Here is a 19,556-nt window from a genome sequence, read left to right on the forward strand (position 1 = left end):
AACAATTAACCAGTGGAACAACCTGCCTCCAGAAGCGGTGAATGCTCCAACACTGGAAGTTTTTAAGAAGAGACTGGACAGCCATTTGTCCGAAATGGTATAGGGTTTCCTGCCTGAGCAGGGGGTTGGACTAGATGACCTTCAAGGTCCCTTCCAACTTTACTATTATTATTATTATTATTATTATTATTATTATTAGTATTAGTATTAGTATTAGTATTATTATTATTATAAGTGTTAATACCACTTTACAATGCCTTGGTAAGGCCACACTTGGAATACTGCATCCAGTTTTGGTCACCACGATATAAAAAAAGATGTTGAGACTTTAGAAAAAGAGTACAGAGAAGAGCAACAAAGATGATTAAGGGACTGGTGGCTAAAACATATAAGGAATGGTTGCTGGAATTGGGTCTGTCTAGTTTAATGAAGAGAAGGACGAGGGGGGACATGATAGCAGTGTTCCAATATCTCAGGGGTTGCCAAAAAGAAGAGGGAGTTAAGCTATTTTCCAAAGTGCCTGAAGGCAGGACAAGAAGCAACGGATGGAAACTAATCAAGGAGAGAAGCAACCTAGAACTAAGGAGAAACTTCCTGACAGTTAGAACAATTAACCAGTGGAACAACCTGCCTCCAGAAGTGGTGAATGCTCCAGCACTGGAAATTTTTAAGAAGAGTCTGGATAGCCATTTGTCTGAAATGGTATAGGGTTTCCTGGCTGAGCAGGGGGTTGGACTAGAAGACCTCAAAAGTTCCTTCCAACTCTATTATTGTTATTATTATTGATCCTAGGTCTTATACAAGACTTGTCACTAAGATAAAGAGGAACCATTCCTACTCTATTATTTATTTATTACATTTATATGCTGCCAATCTTGTTGTTGAAGCAACTCTGGGCAGCTTCAGGTCCAGGAACATCAACTGAGCATTTTATCTACCAGCTTTTCCCAATCTGATTGAAGTCCAGCATATCTGGAGGGTGCTAACTTGCATGAGACTAAATTACACAGATTATTTTCAGAGACTCAAAACGATAAATGAGATGGAGAGTAGGTCCATAGTATTTGCCTGAAGCAGAAGAACAAATGTTTATTAATATACTATTATACTAAATAATATACTAAATTATTAATAAGTTGCTTCCATAGCATGCTTATCGTCCAGTATTAACCGTGGAGTGTTAAGCCTGCTTCTTGTAGCTTATTCTCAAACAGATCCACAGTGCCCTCATTTACAAAATAAAAACTTCAGAAAGGCATTGTTTCTAGAAAGAAGATACAAAGACTTTTGGCTGGACTCACACATCAAGACCTGTGCAGAAGCCACAATAATTTAATTTAGATAATTAAGCCATTAATATGCTTTGCAAAAGGCAAGAGCTCAATTCTTATTTCTGACAAAGTCAAAACAGCAGACTACTTAATATTCAGCATAATATTTAAGCCCAGCCATTAAGAAGTAATTTGATACAGGTAGTCCTCGACTTACAACCACAATTGAGCTTAAAATTTCCATTGCTAAGTAGACAGTTGTTAAGTGAGTTTTGCTTCATTTTATGACTTTTCTTGCCACAGTTGTTTAGTGAATCACTGCAGTTGTTAAGTTAGTAACATAATGGCTTCCCCATTAACTTTGCTTTTCAGGAAGTCACAAAAGGTGATCACATGACTCTGGGACACGGCAACTGTTATAAATACATATCAGTTGCCAAGTATCTGAATTTTGATCGCATGAGTATGGAGATCCTGCAATGGTCATAAGTGTGAAAAGCGGTCATAAGTCACTTTTTTCAGTGCTGTTGTAATTTCGGACACTAAACAAATGGTTGTAAGTCAAGGACTACCTATACTGACCTTTCTTCCACCCATGCCATATTTTATTTGTGGATTTCATGTATTCATTCAAAGCACTTACAGATAAAAGTTTAAAGGTTTCACAAACTAAAATGCAACACACATAGTAGCTGATTCATCCTCAGCTCACTTAGAAACTTTAGTATACAGTCACAAGGAATCTTTTCACTGCAGACCAATTACTTGATTCAGCTTCTCAGTATTGTATTGATTCAGCAACCTACCTCCAAAAACTTTTTAATAAGCTCAGTATAAAGTATAACTTTATAAGTATAAAGTTTAAGAGCTGTGATGGTGCAATAATTAAAATGCAGTAAAGCAGGCTGACTCTACTCACTGCTGGGAGTTTGATCCTGACCAACTAAAATTGACTCAGCCTTCTATCCTTCTGAAGTCGATAAAGTGAGGACCCAGACTGCTTAGAGAAGGCTGTAAAGCATTATGAAGTCGTGTATAAGTCTAAGACCCTAAGTGTTATTGCTATTAAATATTTTCAGGAAATCAAATGTTACTCAAAATGTACAAAGGTATTGTATAGCTATTTAATCTTTTTTTTCATAATGAGTTTTCTTTCTGTTACTTCACACACATACACACACACACACAAATCAAAGGAAGCAGTAGGAAAATATTAGTGAATTCCAAATGTAAGATGAGGAGATCTGGATGCCTCATAAAAATTCCATAAATGAGACACAGCAATTCCATACCAAAAGTCTTGTCTGGAAATCCTCTATAGAACATTAATCTCTGGAAATATTTCAGCTCTTGAGACTTCGAACAGTTTCACTTCCTATCAGATATGGTGAATAGCTTAACCATATATATATAAAACTAAATTAAAACTGATAGGAACTGAAGTGGAATTGACACTGTTGGAAGTGAATAGTTATAGCTTTAGACCCAAAGTTAGGTTTAAATCCCAACTTTTGGGAAAGTATTTGGACTGTCTTTCAGGTATGCAGTAGCTGTCAAAACAGCTGTGCTTCATTCTTGACAGAAAGAAATCTGAATGCTAATTCTGTGATGTAACATTTTTAATTTACATGGTTGATACCCAACAATATTGAACAGAGGTGGAGAATGAAGAAGACCATCCCTGCACTCAGCTGTTCAGTTTCAAGTGAATTTCTACACATTGCAATAGACAAATCTAGGTTTGTCTCCCTCCCCCAAGAATTTATTGCAGAAAATTCTGGATCATGAGCATATGTGAAAGCTGTAAACTTCTAGAAATATATTATACAGGTAGCCCTGCCTACACTTACGACCTCAATTGAGCCCAACATTTATGTTGCTAAGTGAGACATTAATTGAGTTTTGCCCCAACTTGCTTGCCACAGTTGTTATGTGACTCATTGTAGATATTAAATTAGAACAAGGTTTTTAAGTGAATCTGGCTTCCCCATTGACTTTGTTTGTCAGAGGAGCGCAAAAGATGATCCCATGACCCTGGGACATTGCAACTGTTGTAAATACGAGTTGGTTGCCAAGCATTTGAATTTTGATCACATGAACCATGGGATGCTGCATCGTAATTGTGAAAAATGGTCATAAGTCACTTTTTTCAGTGCTGTTCTAATTGTGAACAGTCACTAAATAAATGTTATAAGTCAAGGATTAACTGTATTCTCATCTTAGATTTTTAAGAACGACCCCAAAAAGTTCAGGAATGAACAGCAGAAAAAGTATGAATAACTACACGTCTCAATGCTATAGCTTCTACCTAGAAATCTTGCTTCAGAAGACCAACTCTGCATTAACAATTGCATATTTTATAATGAATCAGGGGCAACACATGTGCATGGATCACACTCAGTTCTAAGAACTGAGTTGCTATTAAAAAAAAACACCTCAGCCCCAAGCTCTAATATTTCTAGTTAAATAATAAATCTTGGCAATGTTTTCTCTAGAGATGCACAGCTAGAAAGAGCCATGTTGGGCTGGTTTGACAAATTGCTAAAATTCAGCACTTGCTGGAAGTGCTAAGTGGCAGAAAATGACACTCTGTACTGCTCTTTTTTTCCACTTGGCTTCATGACGACCTGCTAAATTTCTTATCTTTATCATGCATAAATGCATACATTCAGTAGAAATGCCAGGTCAGTAAACAGAGTCCACAAGGATTACTTTACATTTTGATACAGTATAATAACAGAGTTTTGAAAGACCTTGAAAACCTGACAGAGTTTCTTCCCACTTCCTCAACACTAAGTGAATCAAGGCAGTGCACTCTTGAGTTTCTTTTTCACTCATTCCTGCCCTTCAGGGCTAAGTTAGTGCTCTTGCAAGGCTGTAGCTTCTTCGGGGCTATAGCTATACATCTCTGTAATGCATGGCAAGACAAATAAGGAGATACATTGCTGTCTTAAAAATTAGTCTCAAATTCATTGGTCTCTGATCAAACTGGAATGCAATTACTGTCCATTTAGCATTTCTTTGGGACCAACATCTGAGCATAGAAAATGGTCAACCAACACTTGCCAGCCAACCTCTTCAAAGCTGTGTCTTAAGCACACACCTCCATCATAACAACAAAACCAAAAGAAGTATTGGTTTCTAGCAACGCCCCATGTTTCTATGATTGCTGCAATGGCTAAACTCAATTGCCTTCCAAACTCTTAATGCTGGCATGCCAAGAAGTCTATATTAGGTCTTCTTAATCAAATTGTGCTGCTATGCTGCTACAGTGGATTCTCCTAAGTTGGATGGGGGAGTGAGCCAAGAATCCCCTCCATTGAGAAAACAGGCCACACCATCAAATATGATGCAATAAGATCTTGGCATTCCAATTCCTTGCCTTGAAATGGTTGAATGAATCCTAATTGCTTGCAGTTACAAGTCCCTGTTATATATTCATGGAAAGTTATCTCTCTCAACTTCAGTTGGAAATCCTTGTTGTTCAAAGGCATAACTCAGAATAATCTGCTAACAGTGACATAATTTTTTTCTTACACACTAATAGAGCTCCAAAGTTGTTGGGTGAGAGTGGAGATGGACCTGATGGGAGTGTTACAATGGCAAGACAACCGTTGTGAACTGGGATTGAACTTTTCAGGGAAGGAGGGGAAAGGGTGGTTCACTTGGAAAATAACTCTCACCTCCTGGGCAAAATAGTTTCCAAAAAAAAATAAAAATAAGAGTTGGGTTGTTGCAAAGATTTCTGTGACACAGAACCGAAAAAGAAAAAAAAAACCAGCACAATATTTTTTTTTGTACTTAATTGCAAGGGGGAGTTGAATCTTTCATTGCCATGATTGAAAATGTCAAGGACAGATAGAGAATGGAACCTTCGTCCTTGCCTCTTCATCAATTTCCATGGTTTATCCATCTGTGACCAAGGAAAACAATTAAAAGGAATCATCGTCTTTCAAAACAATACCACCATGTAAGGGCCAGCATTGTTTTGCTTTGATCTGAGCCAGGTTAGAACATGAATCAGTCTCGTTGCATGCAAGGTGTTATTCCCAGGCCTTCAAATCTCAAAAGCAGGTCTAGGGCTAAAGGTCTGTGGGGCTGATTTCTTTTCCACACTCAACATAACTTTTCAAAGCCCACTCACTGAGTATGCAAAAGTGGGGAGGAAATGCTTGTAAAAGATTTAGCTCAGAAAGCAAGGATTACCTAGGAAACAGCTCCTTGCTGATTATTCCTTCAAGGCTAAATTAACATTTTTATACCATACAAACCACTTCTACCTTGCTCTATGGGGAAGGGAGGGAAAACATTTCTTAAATGTCATTTACCATCATTAAAAACAGAAACATGGGAATCACTGAAATATTAGAACTGTGCATTTCTTTAATTAGCAAACTGACTTCTTGAAAAGTATACAGACCTTATTGTCCACTAGACTACCTAATGGGAATTCATTAATATAGCAAGAATATCCATGAGCGTATAGAGAGATTATTTTTCTAACCACCGAAGATTTAAAAATAGATTTCATGATCTGGAATTAACAGCATTGGATCTGGACTAGGCAGGTGTTCAAGGGATGTTAAAAGGACAAGTTGGAAAACTAATACACTATGCAATCTTTTTTTTAAAAAAAAATGATCCATATACAATGTACTCTTTGTACATTATATTTTGTTTTAAATTAGTCTTGCAAGCCAGTTTTAAAATACACTATTCTAAATCAAGGTGTGTGGAAGTGTGTGTGTAGAGATAGTCCTCGACTTACAACCATTGAAAAAAGGGACTAATGACCAGTCCTCACACTTATGACCATCACAGCATTCCCAGTACTGTAATCAAAATTTGGGCACTTGGCAACCAGCATGGATTTGCAACAGTTATGGTGAACCTTTTAGAGACCGAGTGCCCAAACTGCAACCCAAAACCCACTTATGTATCGTCGGGTGCCGGGTGGGTGTGGCCCATTGGTGGGCGTGGCTGCAGTGGTAATGGCAGATTGAGTGGGACTAAAAAGTTCAATCAATCAATTGCAACTGTGCAATATCTTTTTTTTCCCACTAGAAGTTGAAATTGACTGATTGATTGAAACTTTTTTTTTACACGGCGGCGGAGGCCTAAAGTGAAAAGGTTTTATAAAACCCAGCTGAAGGCCTAGAACTGGGGCAACAGTGCGTGTGCCCACAGATAGGGCTCTGCATGCCACCTGTGGCACGCGTGCCATAGTTTCGCCACCACGGAGTTATAGCATCCTGGACCATGATTGCTCTTTGAGACCTTCCCAGCTGGTTTCCAATAAGGAAAGTCAATGGGGCAAGCCGGATTTGCTTAACAATCATGTGATTCACTTAATTGCAGTGATTTGCTTAACAACCCTGGGAATGAAAAGGTCATAAAAATCAGGCCCAACTCATTTAACAACAGCCTTGCTTAGCAATGCAGATTCTGGTCCCAGTTGTGGTTGTATGTCGAGGACTACCTGCATGCCTCTTGTACAGACAGTCCTTGAGTTGCGACCACAATTGAGCCCAACATTTATGTTGCTAAGTGAAACATTTGTTAAGTGAGTTTTGCCCCACTTTACTTGCCACAGTTGTTAAGTGAATCATTGCATTTTTTTAAGTTAGTTACACTAGCTAGTTAAGTTAGAACCACTGCAGTTGATAGGTTAGTCACACAGTTGTTAAGTGAACCTGGCTTCCCCCTTGACTTTGCTTGTCAGGTCGCAAAAGCTGATCACATGACTCTGGGACATTGTAACCATCATAAATACGAATCAGTTGCCAAGCTTCCGAATTTTGATCACATGATCATGATGTTGCTGCAAAGGTTGTAATTGTGAAAAATGATCATAAGTCACTTTATTCAGTGTCCTTGTAACTTTGAACAGTCACTAAATGAACTGTTGTAAGTCAAGGACTACAACAGTGTGTTTTGTGTGTGTTTGTTCATTTATATATATTTGTGTGGGCATTCCCTAGATCAGTGATGGCGAACCTATGGCACACATGCCAGAGGCGGCACTCGGAGCCCTCTCTGTGGGCACGCGTGCCGTTGCGCCAGCAGAGTTCGCCAGAGTAGCAAGCATGTGGCGTTTGGAAGCAACAGGGCAGGAAGTGAACAAGCAAGCGGCGTTGGCCTCCCAGGGATGCCCCGGAGATGGCAAGGGACTGTTCACCCAGTCTGCCTTGACCACTGCAGCCATGCCCACCCAGTGGGCCACGCTCTCCTCACCCCCCCTGAGGGCACCACAATGCTGATGCAGCCCTGGCACTTTGCGATGAATAAATGGGTTTTGGGTCGCAGTTTGGGCACTCGGTCTCAAAAAGGTTCGCCATCACTGCCCTAGATATTTCCAAGATGCTCTAGGCTGCAGGTTTAAGTTTTTCTCTCTGTTAGACTTGTGGCTGACACGTGTTACATAGTAGAAATAGCAAAGCTAAGAAACAGTAGATTTCTTGTATAATAAAAAAAATTAAATGATCAAACAAGCATGCAGGGAAACCATGCATACATTGTACCCTTAAAACATTTGGGTTGCAAACTTTAAAAACTACAGCTTTATTCAGAATGCCATTGAAAATCTTAAGCCAGCAGAAGACAGGAATAAGGGCCTGATGGTTCAGTAGGTAGTGTGTGTAGAATAAATCTAATGCCAGCTTTCTCCTACTATTTGAAAATTATGGGAGTGCCCCAGATGTGCAGAGCTATTTTTGCCATTGCACTTTGATCCTTGCCCCTTTTCTTGGCAATGCTTGAAACCAAAATCTTTGAAATTCTTATTTAAAGGCTTTCTCCTGATACTTTGTATGATGGTTACTTGTAGAGAGCTAACAAGACAGACAACATTTCCATCTATATTAAGCTCTCTTTTCAAGCATGCTTTTGAACACAACTCCAGGAGATTTTACAGACCTGCCGGGAAGCAAAGTTTTTTTCATTTCTCTGTAATGGGGTGGAAGCCAAAAGGAGGGAAATGTTCTCAAATGTTTACATTGGCTTTGTTTAATCTGTAAAAAGAAGGAAGAGCTAAGGATCAAGAACATACTTTGGGCTGGAATTTGGCAGGCTGCAACTGACTGCCAACTCACTAAACCTTCTTTTTTTGATTAGGGCCTAGGCCAAAACTCAAATCATTTCCCACATTGCAGATATTCTGGCTGGCTTTGAATCAACTTGAAAGCCTTGTTTTGAAAATTCAAGAGAAATTCCAATTTTCTTTTCCTGCCCCAGAAAACGTGTCTCAAGTTTTCAGTGTGTATAAATCAGGTGACATGGTGATAGAAACCCAAATTGTCTAGAGCAGGGGTAGGCAACCTTGGCTCTTTTATGACTTGTGGACTTCAACTCCCAGAATTCCTGAGCCAGCTGTGCTGGCTCAGGAATTCTGGGAGTTGAAGTCCACGAGTCATAAAAGAGCCAAGGTTGCCTACCCCTGCTCTAGAGGTATCTTTACTGTCAAAGGAAATGCATGGTCACAAAAGGACCTGTGACAGTCAGTGTTAAAACAGAGCAGATTTTCCCAAATCTGACAACCCCTGATACGATGGGACTGCAAACCTTTGATCATGGGAATCTTTGGAGACAAAGAACATCACGTGTGTTATGACATTATTACACAAATGACATGAAGTAGCAATTTGGACGATGACATCGTGATACACAAGATGTTATTAAGGTTTCCTCCAAATGCCTATACCTATAGTGACTATTGCCATTGCTACATCCCAAGATGTAGCCCCAAGTATCTGGAGATGACAGAGAGAAGACAGCAATTTATAGTAGGGCCAGAAGCATCACAAGCTTCCTTGAGAACCACAATGACTGAGATGGTGGCAATAACAATAGCACTTAGATTTATATACCACCCCATAGTGTTTTCCAGCACTCTCTGCATGGTTTACAATGTGAGTATATTGCCCCCAATAATCTGGGTCCTTATTTTGGCAATCAGAACATCATCAGATGATGAAGCAGGGCATATGACTAAGTTTAATGACTGAGCGAAGCATGGTTCTTCTTTTGTGTTTTTTCTAGGAATTTGAGGTTAAGCCTATTGGTCTTATGTGGCTTTTCATATTTCCTGTCTTAAAAGAACAGAAATCATGGATTTTCAGTAATTATAGCTGGAATGGATCCCAGGGAATGAATTTAGGTTTGATTCACAGAAGGAGGAAAGGAATGCCCAGCTGTGACAGAAAAGAGAGTTGAGTTCTGGGAAAATAGAAAGTGCGGGAAAGAAACTCAGCACTACTCCATCTTGATTGGGTTGGGTATCTGTTGAAGTTGAGAGTAGCCTTGACAGACTTTCAATATTCTGTTACAATCACCCAAACTTAAATACATTTCAAGGCTCCTGGTATATATACATATTACCAAAAGTCCCATTAGGGCTTATTTTGGGAGATGTCTTATTTCGTCCCCCCCCCCCCCCGCCGCCTACTCTGTCCCACTGTCTGGTTGCTCACAGCCAGAATGGGGCAGGAGTCTGCGAGGCATGCCGGTGACGCTGCCACAAGCAACACCAGAATCCCCCCCAGGATGGCAAGGCTGGCTCCAGCTGTATGCTATTTAACCCTAAGCATCCAGACTGGAGCCTCAGCAGGCTTAAAGGAAATGGGCGCTGCCTCAGAGCTGCCTCACGCTTGCAGCTCTGAGGGGGAATCAGCAGCGGCGGAGTGCTCCACTTATCACCTGCCCTGCCCCGTTGAGGCTGCCATCCCTGCCTGGAGCCCCTGCCTCCTTACCAGCCTGAGGGTCTGGTCTGGGCATTTAGGGTTAAATAGCACACAGCTGGCACTGGCGGAGCCATTCTGGGGGGATTCTGCTGTTGCTGTTGCTGCTGGGCTGGACTGGGCCATGCCCTGCCGCTGCTTGCTAAGCCAGCCATGTGCATGAAACTACTGGGCAGTAGGCGAAGGTGGACTTTGGGAGGCAGTGGCCCCCACTTGCAAGCAGACGAGGTTTCCAGTCTCCGTTATTTCTTCATCCAGGTGAAAAGTGGCTTCTCTAATAGTGACTAAGAAGCCCCCCTATAACAACAATTATTTATTTTATTATTTTATTTTATTTTTTCTTCCAATTTCTAACTCACTCATCTCCCTCAGCGCTTGTATGAAAGCACTGATTTTCTCTGAATTCTAAAGATGGCTACCACCCCTAAAATCTAAGAATCCTAGAACAGCCACCAAGTACACATAATTGCTCAGATTCCTGCACAATTTTTATGGTTTAACAGAGGATGAGTTTAAGCAGGCCTCAAGATAAAAATTTTCCCTCAAAATCCAGTTGTAAGTACCAGATAACTCTTTCTATAACGCCATTTTGGTACATTTTAAAATTAGCTTTTTATGCATAGTTCCTAAGGTTGGGCTGGTTTAAGTCTAACTTCCTTTTACAATTACAAAGGGTGATAAAGATTTCCAAATAATTCAGTCACTTACTAGCCCATTGCAAGTACTGATCGCTGCTCTTCCGTCTCTGGAATCAGAATCCATGACCGTCCCAATAAGGTGACATGACGTGGCTACCCTTGGAAGGATCTTAGCACCAAGATAGCTGCCATAGCGCTTTTCCAGAACATAATTATTGGACAGTAATTCTCGGTGAAGAGTTAAATTGAAGAAGAGATCCTTGTTTTTGTGCCTAATTTTATAATACGATTTACTGTCTCTTCTCTTAGGGTCTCTTTTCCCTCTGAAGTTTGAAGCATGGTGATTCAAATGGTAGGAGAGAAAATGTCCATATCCATCAACTCTTTCTGGGCTAACCACTTGGCAATCTTGCAGCGCTTTAACAAATTGATCTAGGAGAGAAAAAGAGTTGAAACTTAGCTTTTTTAAAAAGGGATCACTATTCATGTTAGAGTTTATTACGCTTACAGCGTATAACATCGTGCCATTATTCCCCTGCCAAATTCAAAGTTTGAACCATTGAAGCTCATTTGAGACACTGTGTTTACATCCTGTTTAAAATATATCTATTGAAATAAATGGCCCTTAAATTATAATAATAATAAAGTTGGAAGGGACCTTGGAGGTGATCTAGTCCAACCCCCTGCTCAGGCAGGAATTAATTATGACCTGATTTCAATACGTCTATAGTAAATGAGATCTTTCTCCTTAGTGCTCTTAAAAATAGCCATGTAGCAACTCCTAAGGAACATCATTTACAGTAGGCGTGAGGCAAGATTGTTGCTGCTTTTAAATGTCCAAGACTTTCAGAAACTCTTAATTTATTATCTGTCAGTGAGTCAAAGAACTTTGACTGATGGGATCCAGAAGAACCTTCTTTGCTGTAGCACTAGCCCTCTGGAACATCCTGCCCCCCCCCGGGTGTGGTTTGCCCCCACCCTCCTATCCTTCCGTGAGGGCCGGAAGACCTGGCTCTGCCAGTTGGCCTGGGAATCAAATGGGGGGAGTTCCACACTGGAGGTGGCTATTGGACTAATTAGCTGACTTAGCCTCCTCTCTGCACTTCCTGCTTCTCCTCCATCCATCTTCTTTAATTTCATATTATTGTACTTCCGTTCTTTATTTTTGTTTTATTCCTTTGCTATTGTTATATTTACATTTTTTATCTTTCTTTTTTTTTTTGCTTGATTGTTCTAAGCTGCCCAGAATAGTCCCATGGTGAGATGGGCAGCAAATAAATTTAACAAATAAATAAATTATGGGTACAATCAATATTATAAAGATTAGCTTTATATGCTTTAATTTTAGCATCGTTTTTTCATTGTCTGGAATTCGCCCCTTAGAAATGTTTCACTCTTTAAAGTCAGCCTAAAGTCATCTTGTTATCTTCCAGATAATGTTAGAGCTATAGCTTCCAGAATTTCTAGCCAACATATCTGGAGGACAAGCCAAGCTTTGTAATGGTTTGTGTTTTACTTTCTGCTTTAATGACTTTTTAATTGGCATAATGAATTCTTAAACTGTTTTATTGTTTACATTATCTAAAAGACAATGTAAATAACATATAGGACAAGATGAACCTTGTGGGCTCATCATGAGAATATTTTGATTCTGTTTCATTTCAAATAGATAAATAAAATACTCTGATGACTTGTTCTGATGACTTGTTCAGCTTGTTCTCATCAAGACATTTTGTTTTGATGAATTCATCTTATGTAGTTCATGCTATGTTTCTAGCAAATAGTAGCACCTCGCTGACCTTGAATGATCTCACTAACTAATCAGGGTTCTATTTGATTAATATTTCAGTGAGACATTACTGTGAAAGTCCAGAACTAGACTGAGAAATAAAAAAGAAATATTCCAAATGAGGCAGTGACTTAGTGCTGCCCATGAAATCATCAGGGGTTGAGTTCAGCTGAAAGGTGAATATTGATGCTAATCAAAAGCATGTCAGTCAGCACTGCCACACTTTTTTTAGCCAAGATATTTTTTTAAATCATCTTGAGTACTTACTATCTAAACTACAAGAAATGGAGGAATAAATCTCTCCTTTTGCTTTCTTACATCTAGTCCAGCTTTCAAATACATGTTGAAATCATCCATGAGGGATACCCCAACTCATCTATCTATATGATTCTAACACTTCTGAGGCTAGTAAAGAGGATGCTATTAATAGTAAATTATGAACTGATCTAATCTGTATGTATTTGTATTACACATACAACATACTGTAGAAATATAGAAATACAGATATGCTTCCTTCTCCCTCCTTAGGAACTACTTGGAGCATCATTCTCTTTTCTGATACTCTCCAGTAGTAACTGCTGGCCCCAAAGACTAAAGGACTAGATATTGCTAATAATGGTGATTTCCAGTCTTCTAGGTGTAGCTCAGAAGTTAATGTACTTTTTCAAATATGTTTGGGATGCAACTGCCAACATTCCCAACCAGTGGCATGCCACCCTATTTGGGAATTCTGGCAATTGCAGTCCGAATCCCATATGAAAAGCAGCAGATTGGTAAAAGTTGGAGTAAACTAGTCATAAATTAGCTCCTTCAATTAGTTGTACATCTAAAACACTCATGCATTCTAGCAGATGCATTCAGAGGCAATTGAATATGCTAGCCTTCTTCAATCTAAGAGCTCATAATCTGTGTGTAGTTCATACTATATAAAGTCTGCTTTCCCTTCTAAGGCTGCACTAGGAAAACAAGCTAGTGGTGATGCAGTGGTTAGAATACAGTATTGCAGACTGACTCTGCTCACTGCCAGGAGTTTGATCCTGACTGGCTCAAGGTTGACTCAACCTTCTATCCTTCTGAGGTCCGTAAAATGAGGACCCAGATTGTTGGGGGCAATATGCTGACTCTGTAAACTGCCTAGAGAGTTCTATAAAGCACTATAAAACGGTATGTAAATCTAAATGCTATTGCTATTGCTAAAGCTGATAAAGTGCAATTTAAGCCACTGACACTACTGAGCTGCCAAGATTAAAAAACATTTCTTTATAAAAATCTAACCAAGTGCTTCTCAACTCTGGCATATCCCACAATTCCCCAGCCAGCATTTTCACGACTGAGAATTCTGGGAGTTGAAAAACACATGTGTAAAATTTGCCATACTAATATATTAGTAATACTGACAGAGCATCCAGGAGCTCTGGACAGTTGGTGCTTTTAGAGAGCGCAAGTCCATTGGTGACCTATTGTACAACATGGTTCAACTGACAGATTTCTGGTTCTCCATCATGTCTCTGTTGTCTGGATTACATTTCATTTGTTAATCCTCATCTATTCCAAAACAACTACCAGATACTTAAGCAGAATTTTCTTTGGCCTTGAAGAATACAGGTAATTCTTGACTTACAACCATTCATTTAATGACCGTTTGAAATCACAACGGCACTGAAAAAAGCGATTTATGACTGTTTTTCACACTTTATGACTATTGCAGCATCCCCATGGTTACATGTTCAAAATTTGGACATTTGGCAACTGGCATGTATTTATTATAGTTGCAATGTCCTGGAGTCATATGACGACTTTTTGCGATCTTCTAACAAGCAAACTCAATAGGAAAGGCTCATTCACTTAACAACCATGTTACTAATTTAATAATTCCTGTGATACTAATTTAACAACTGTCTTGCTTAGCAACATAAATTTTGGACTCAATTGTGGTCGTAAGTTAAGGACTACCTGTATCCCCTTATTGATGCTTCTTTGTGCCAAACCTCCTCACCTGTGCTTCAGTGTTGTAACTGGTGTAATGTTCAAAACCCTGAGCAACCAATTGGATAATTAAGGTACTACAGGTCCTCAACTTACAACCACAATTGAGCCCAAAATTTCTATTGTTAAGTGAGACATTTGTTAAGTGAGTTTTGTCCCATTTTATGCTTTTTCTTGCCACAGTTGTTAAGTGAATCACTGCAGTTGTTACGTTAGTAACACAGTTGTTATGTGAATATGCTTTCCCCATTGACTTTGCTTGTCAGAAGGTCACAAAAAGTGATCACATGACCCCATCATAAATAGCAGGCAGTTGCCAAGTGTTTGAATTTTGATCCCATGACCATGAGGATGCTGCAATGGTTGTAAGTGTGAAAAAATGGTCATTAATCATTTTTTTCAGTGCTGTTGTAACTTTGAACTGTCACTAAATGAAACTCAAACTCAAAACTCAAGAAATGGAGTGGTACTTGCAGATGATTCTTAATAGAATCAAACCCATTACAATGTGCAACATTCCTGGGACACCCGCCTTGTCAAGCATGCTGTTAAAACTGTACAATCAACAGCTGCGAAAATATCAACCACCCCATCAGTATTTAAGTGCAAGTCCCAGGCCTTGCAAACAGGGCCTCTAATGTCAAAACAATTCCTTGTTCGTGCAAAATGGCTATAAACAGCCCTCACGTAGCTTTGCTGCATTTGTGCAATTTATAAACCTCATCCTAATAAACTGTTTCTTGTAGCTGAAATTGGAAGACAAAAAGCCCTTTTATTCATTATTGCTTTTTCCTTGAGTCAGATACTTTTTTTTTTTTTAATGACTGATGAATCAACTGGTCAAACTCGAGTTTAGAAAACTGCAACCGGAAAAACAGAATTGTTCAAAATCCCATTCAGAGTGGTTTCTGGAGCGAAGCTGATTCTTTTACAGAGAATGGTCATCAATGAGCATTTCTTTTTCTTTCTTTCTTTCTTTCTTTCTTTCTTTCTTTCTTTCTTTCTTTCTTTCTTTCTTTCTTTCTTTCTTTCTCTTTCTTTCTTTCTTTCTTTCTTTCTTTCTTTCTTTCTTTCTTTCTTTTTTTTTTTTTTGTAATTTCAGCTTGGAAGCGACCAGGTCAACGGTTAACTGGCTGCAAGGAGGATGGGTAATAATAATTGCAATTTCGACAAAGCTCCAATTTTGTAGGAGGGGAAAATATTGTGAATGTCTCTGCCGTTTAAATCTACTACAATGCTTCTGTGACCACTTACGAGCTGCGGTGGGCAGTGATTGTTCTACTAACAGGAGAAGAAAAATGTTACATATGATACACAATAAATTCAGAAATATCAAAGAGCTTAGATGCATTCAACGGAGGAGAAGAAACTTTAGCGACTTACTTGCTGATGGGTCCTTTGTTTTGCACACTTAAGATCCAGAGTGCAGGAATGTGGAAGAAAGATGCCCCATTTTCCTCCGCTTTATGCAGCTATTGTAATTTAAAAACAAAACAGAACAAAAAGCTACTGACCTTGCTTCTGGTCTGGAAAGACAAATTTCCCGGGTGGAGGATTTCTAGCATAGCAAAATGCCTGGATATTAAGGAGGTGAACCCAAAAGGAAAAGTTTGCAATCCAGGTTTTTTGGATACATGACATGTTTTGAATGCAGGAAACCGAAATGGTCCTTTCTTTATTTAAAAGTGCCTAAGTCGTGGTGGTGGTAGGGGGGGGAGGAAGACACCCAGTCACATTGTGTGGCCAAGGACGGTGAAAATTAATGCTCAGAGGAAAAAAAGGGAGGGAGAGGTGAAGAATCTGTTCTTAAAGAGGAAAGACAGAGCAGGGTTTTTTTTCTGGCAGAGGGAGTGATTAGAAGTCTTGGTGTCTGATTTCGGAGGAGGAGGAGGAGGGTCTAGAGGCAGCTCACAGAGAATCCTTTTTCACACACATGTAGCAGAATGCATGGCTGCTGGACCAAAAAAAGAAAGAAAAGAAAAGAAACTCACCCACCCCTTTTCAGCTCATCTTCTAGAGCGGGGGGTGTCCAACCTTGGCAACTTTAAGACCTGTGGACTTCAACTCCCAGAATTCCCCAGCCAGCCATGCTAGCTAGGGATTTCTGGGAGTTGAAGTCCACAAGTTTTACATTGGCCAAGGTTGGGCACGCATTCTAGGGAATGTTTCCTCCTGGCTAAAATCCAAAGCATCGCAGAAACAGAGTTAGGAGGGCTATAGAGTTTCTTCAGTTCAGCTTAAAGTATCCAGAATGAATATCAAGCCAGCCCCCACAAAGGATGGCTGGTTTCATTGCCAAATTGCTGTGCCTGCTAGGATACTTTTCCTAACCTTTAACCATAATATTCCCTCCTTTAACTTATTTATTCTATGCCTTGTACTCAGAAAAAGTCATGGGTATTAGAATTCTGGATGCTTCCAGAGCTTGGATGTTTGCTTGCTTGTATTTATTTAACTTTTATCCCACTTAATTATTATTTTTTTATAAATGACTCAAGGGGGCAAAAAAATTTAAGAGTCCTTCATTTTATTCCCCCCCCCAAAAAAACAGCCCTGTGAGGTGGGTTGGGCTGCCAATAGTCACCCAGCAGACTCTCATAGCCCAGGTGGGACTAGAACTCTTAGTCTCCTAGTGATTGGCCCAAAGTTAGCCTGCCAGTTTTCATGCCTAAGACAGGACTAGAACTCAACAACTAGACCAAGTTGGCTGATTTCATTACCCAACTAGGCAGTATCAGTGCCAATTGATATGCAATATTATCCTGTTAGGGTTTGGAGGGGTTTGGTTTCTTAACTACTGTATTGTTTTCTGCCTGATTATTTGTCTGATCCCTGCTTATTTGAAAGTGAGTTGCTGAAGGGGATGTATTATAGTCTTTTTGTTTCCTTTCTAGTTTTGTTTTGCCTTTTTTGAATGGTGTGTACATGTGATTTATCTTTATGTGTCTGTTGATGGCTGACTTATCTAAATGCCAAGCTATCTGGAATTCTCTAATATTTTTGGATTTGGCTTGGTCTAAGATGCTAATAGTTTTGCAATTGAAATCCTGGTGAGTTTAGCCATGTGTTGAGATATTAAGTCGTTTTTATCATTCAAACAAAGCATCTTAGAAAGCACCAAACATTCCACAATTCAATCCTGAGCTATAAATATTCTCTTCTATTGAAGTCATGGGCTTAATTTTATTTGGTTGTTTACTCTGTTTTCTTACTGTCATACTCTCAAGGCACTTAATTTTAATATGTCACCTCTTGGTTTCTTTTCTCAGGACTAAACAGAGCCAGCGTGATACATGCCAGCTGCCAAGTGCTCAAATTTTGATCACATGAATGTGGAGATGTTGCAATAGTTGTAAGTGCAAGGACTGATTGTTAGTCACTTTTTTTTAGTGCCATTGTAACTTCAAATGGTTGCTAAATGAGTGGTTGTAAGTCAAGGACTACCTGTACCAGACTGTTTTCAGGCAGGAACATGAATATGCCACAGATAGTGCAGATCATGACTAGTGACTTCTGCCCATTCTTTTTACTTCTGTTTCTTAAGGCCTCACTAGTTGAACATTTTTATTTCTTCCTATTCCCTCTTCAGACTAGCTAGCTAAATTAAAACTCTTGTCTTAGAGAGAGTTCACGTTAAGGATTACTCCTTAAACTTCCTGTTGAAACCCACTGGTAAACTTGTGTTCATTCTAATTCAATAGAGAGTAGTGTTGTGGAATCTCCACCTTGAGTGGGAACAAGAGTGAAAAGTCTGATGATCTTGGACTCTTTGCAGGGAAGGAAGTGACAGAGGTTACACACACACACACACACACACAAACCTACTTCCTGAAGCCTTTATCTGCCTGTTCCAGAGATAATTTAGTCAGTCTGGTAGATTCTTGTAAATAGGTATGCAACAATAAAGAAGCAATTCTGATCAGCTCACTGTGTTGTTCTGATTCTTTGCACCTGACAAATCTCTATCCATCACTCTTAGTTTCTCAGTGGGAGATATTTTGCAGATTTTACCACAGATATGTTTATCATCAATAATTAAGTATGGTGGTCCCTAAACAGTGGAATAATCAAAGATGAAACTTGCCCTCTTCCATGTTACATTTGAGGAAATTTAGGATATATGCATTTTCATGGATTTTAAAGGATATACTGAACATTTCATTAAATTTTAGGAAGTTATAAGTTACCTAGAGCCCCTAAATGTGAATGGGCTATATAATCTTAACACAAATAGATCTGAGTAATGCAAAAAGTTTAAAAGTGTGCTGCAATTCAATGAAACTTTGACTTCACCAACCACTGAAGAAGACTAGTTTTGAAGCAATTGAATTAAAGGGTCTTGAAATGCTTTGAAAACTTTCAAACTTCACAAGCTTTTATTACTTTTCTGGTCCTTCTGGGATTGTTACCAAGGATACACCAGAGCGCATCTTCACTTCCATATATGGAAAATGTAGTTGGGTTAGTGGAGTGTTGAGTTCTCTGATAATGACAGCCTTTAAAATGCTGCTCTGGATTTCATTTTCTCAGGTCTCAGCTTTGTGATGCCTCATTTCTATGCTGGCCTTGCCAACACTTTTAGATTATGTTCAGTGCAGCCCTCAATACCTCTGAATATGAACTCAGGGTTCACCAGACCAAGCTTTGCCAGTATGCTTTGTCCATAAAATTCATAATGAGAAACCATGCTTGCTAATCAACTTATGTTCCTTTGAGGAAACTCTAGATATTTATTATATAGCTTTCCATTAGTACAGTATGTGTGTGAAAGTGTCTATAAACACACACACCAAAGATGGCCTTCTACAACGCTGTTCGTGGCAAGAGAAAAAACAGAGCACAAAACCAAGCTGAATGTCCTGTTATAAATCATTCAGACTATCTAATAAGCCCCTATTGTTTTCATAGACATTTAAGGACTCAAGCTAAGAAGTTAGACTGTTGGGATTAAAACAAGTTGATAGCAGTTCCCATGGGCCAATAAAAGCCCTTTGCCCAGTCTTGTTGAATTTCTCTCAGAATCATTAATAAGCAGCTTGGGACCTTGCCTACAAAACTAAACTCTTTGCTTTTTACATCTTTGCCTATTTTCACTGACTGCTGACTTTATAATAACAGAAATGTCTTCCTTCTGCTG

General features: G+C 39.3%; 1 protein-coding gene across 1 annotated transcript in view; it reads right to left on the reverse strand.

Moving 5' to 3' along the window:
• The window catches only part of ADAMTS12 (ADAM metallopeptidase with thrombospondin type 1 motif 12), a 155,067-nt gene extending 135,961 nt beyond the window's left edge, over window positions 1-19,106 (reverse strand). Inside the window, exons 1-3 of the mRNA XM_015817020.1 lie at window positions 19,028-19,106; window positions 15,803-15,829; window positions 10,715-11,076 (exon numbers count right to left, since the gene is read on the reverse strand). Of these exons, the coding sequence (XP_015672506.1) occupies window positions 10,715-11,076; window positions 15,803-15,829; window positions 19,028-19,106 (468 nt within the window). The remainder of the gene's footprint in view (window positions 1-10,714; window positions 11,077-15,802; window positions 15,830-19,027) is intronic.
• Between the last annotated feature and the right edge of the window lie 450 nt (window positions 19,107-19,556).

Source organism: Protobothrops mucrosquamatus, unplaced genomic scaffold (assembly GCF_001527695.2).
Source record: "Protobothrops mucrosquamatus isolate PMUCROS unplaced genomic scaffold, P.Mucros_1.0 scaffold548, whole genome shotgun sequence".
Lineage (NCBI taxonomy): Eukaryota > Metazoa > Chordata > Lepidosauria > Squamata > Viperidae > Protobothrops > Protobothrops mucrosquamatus.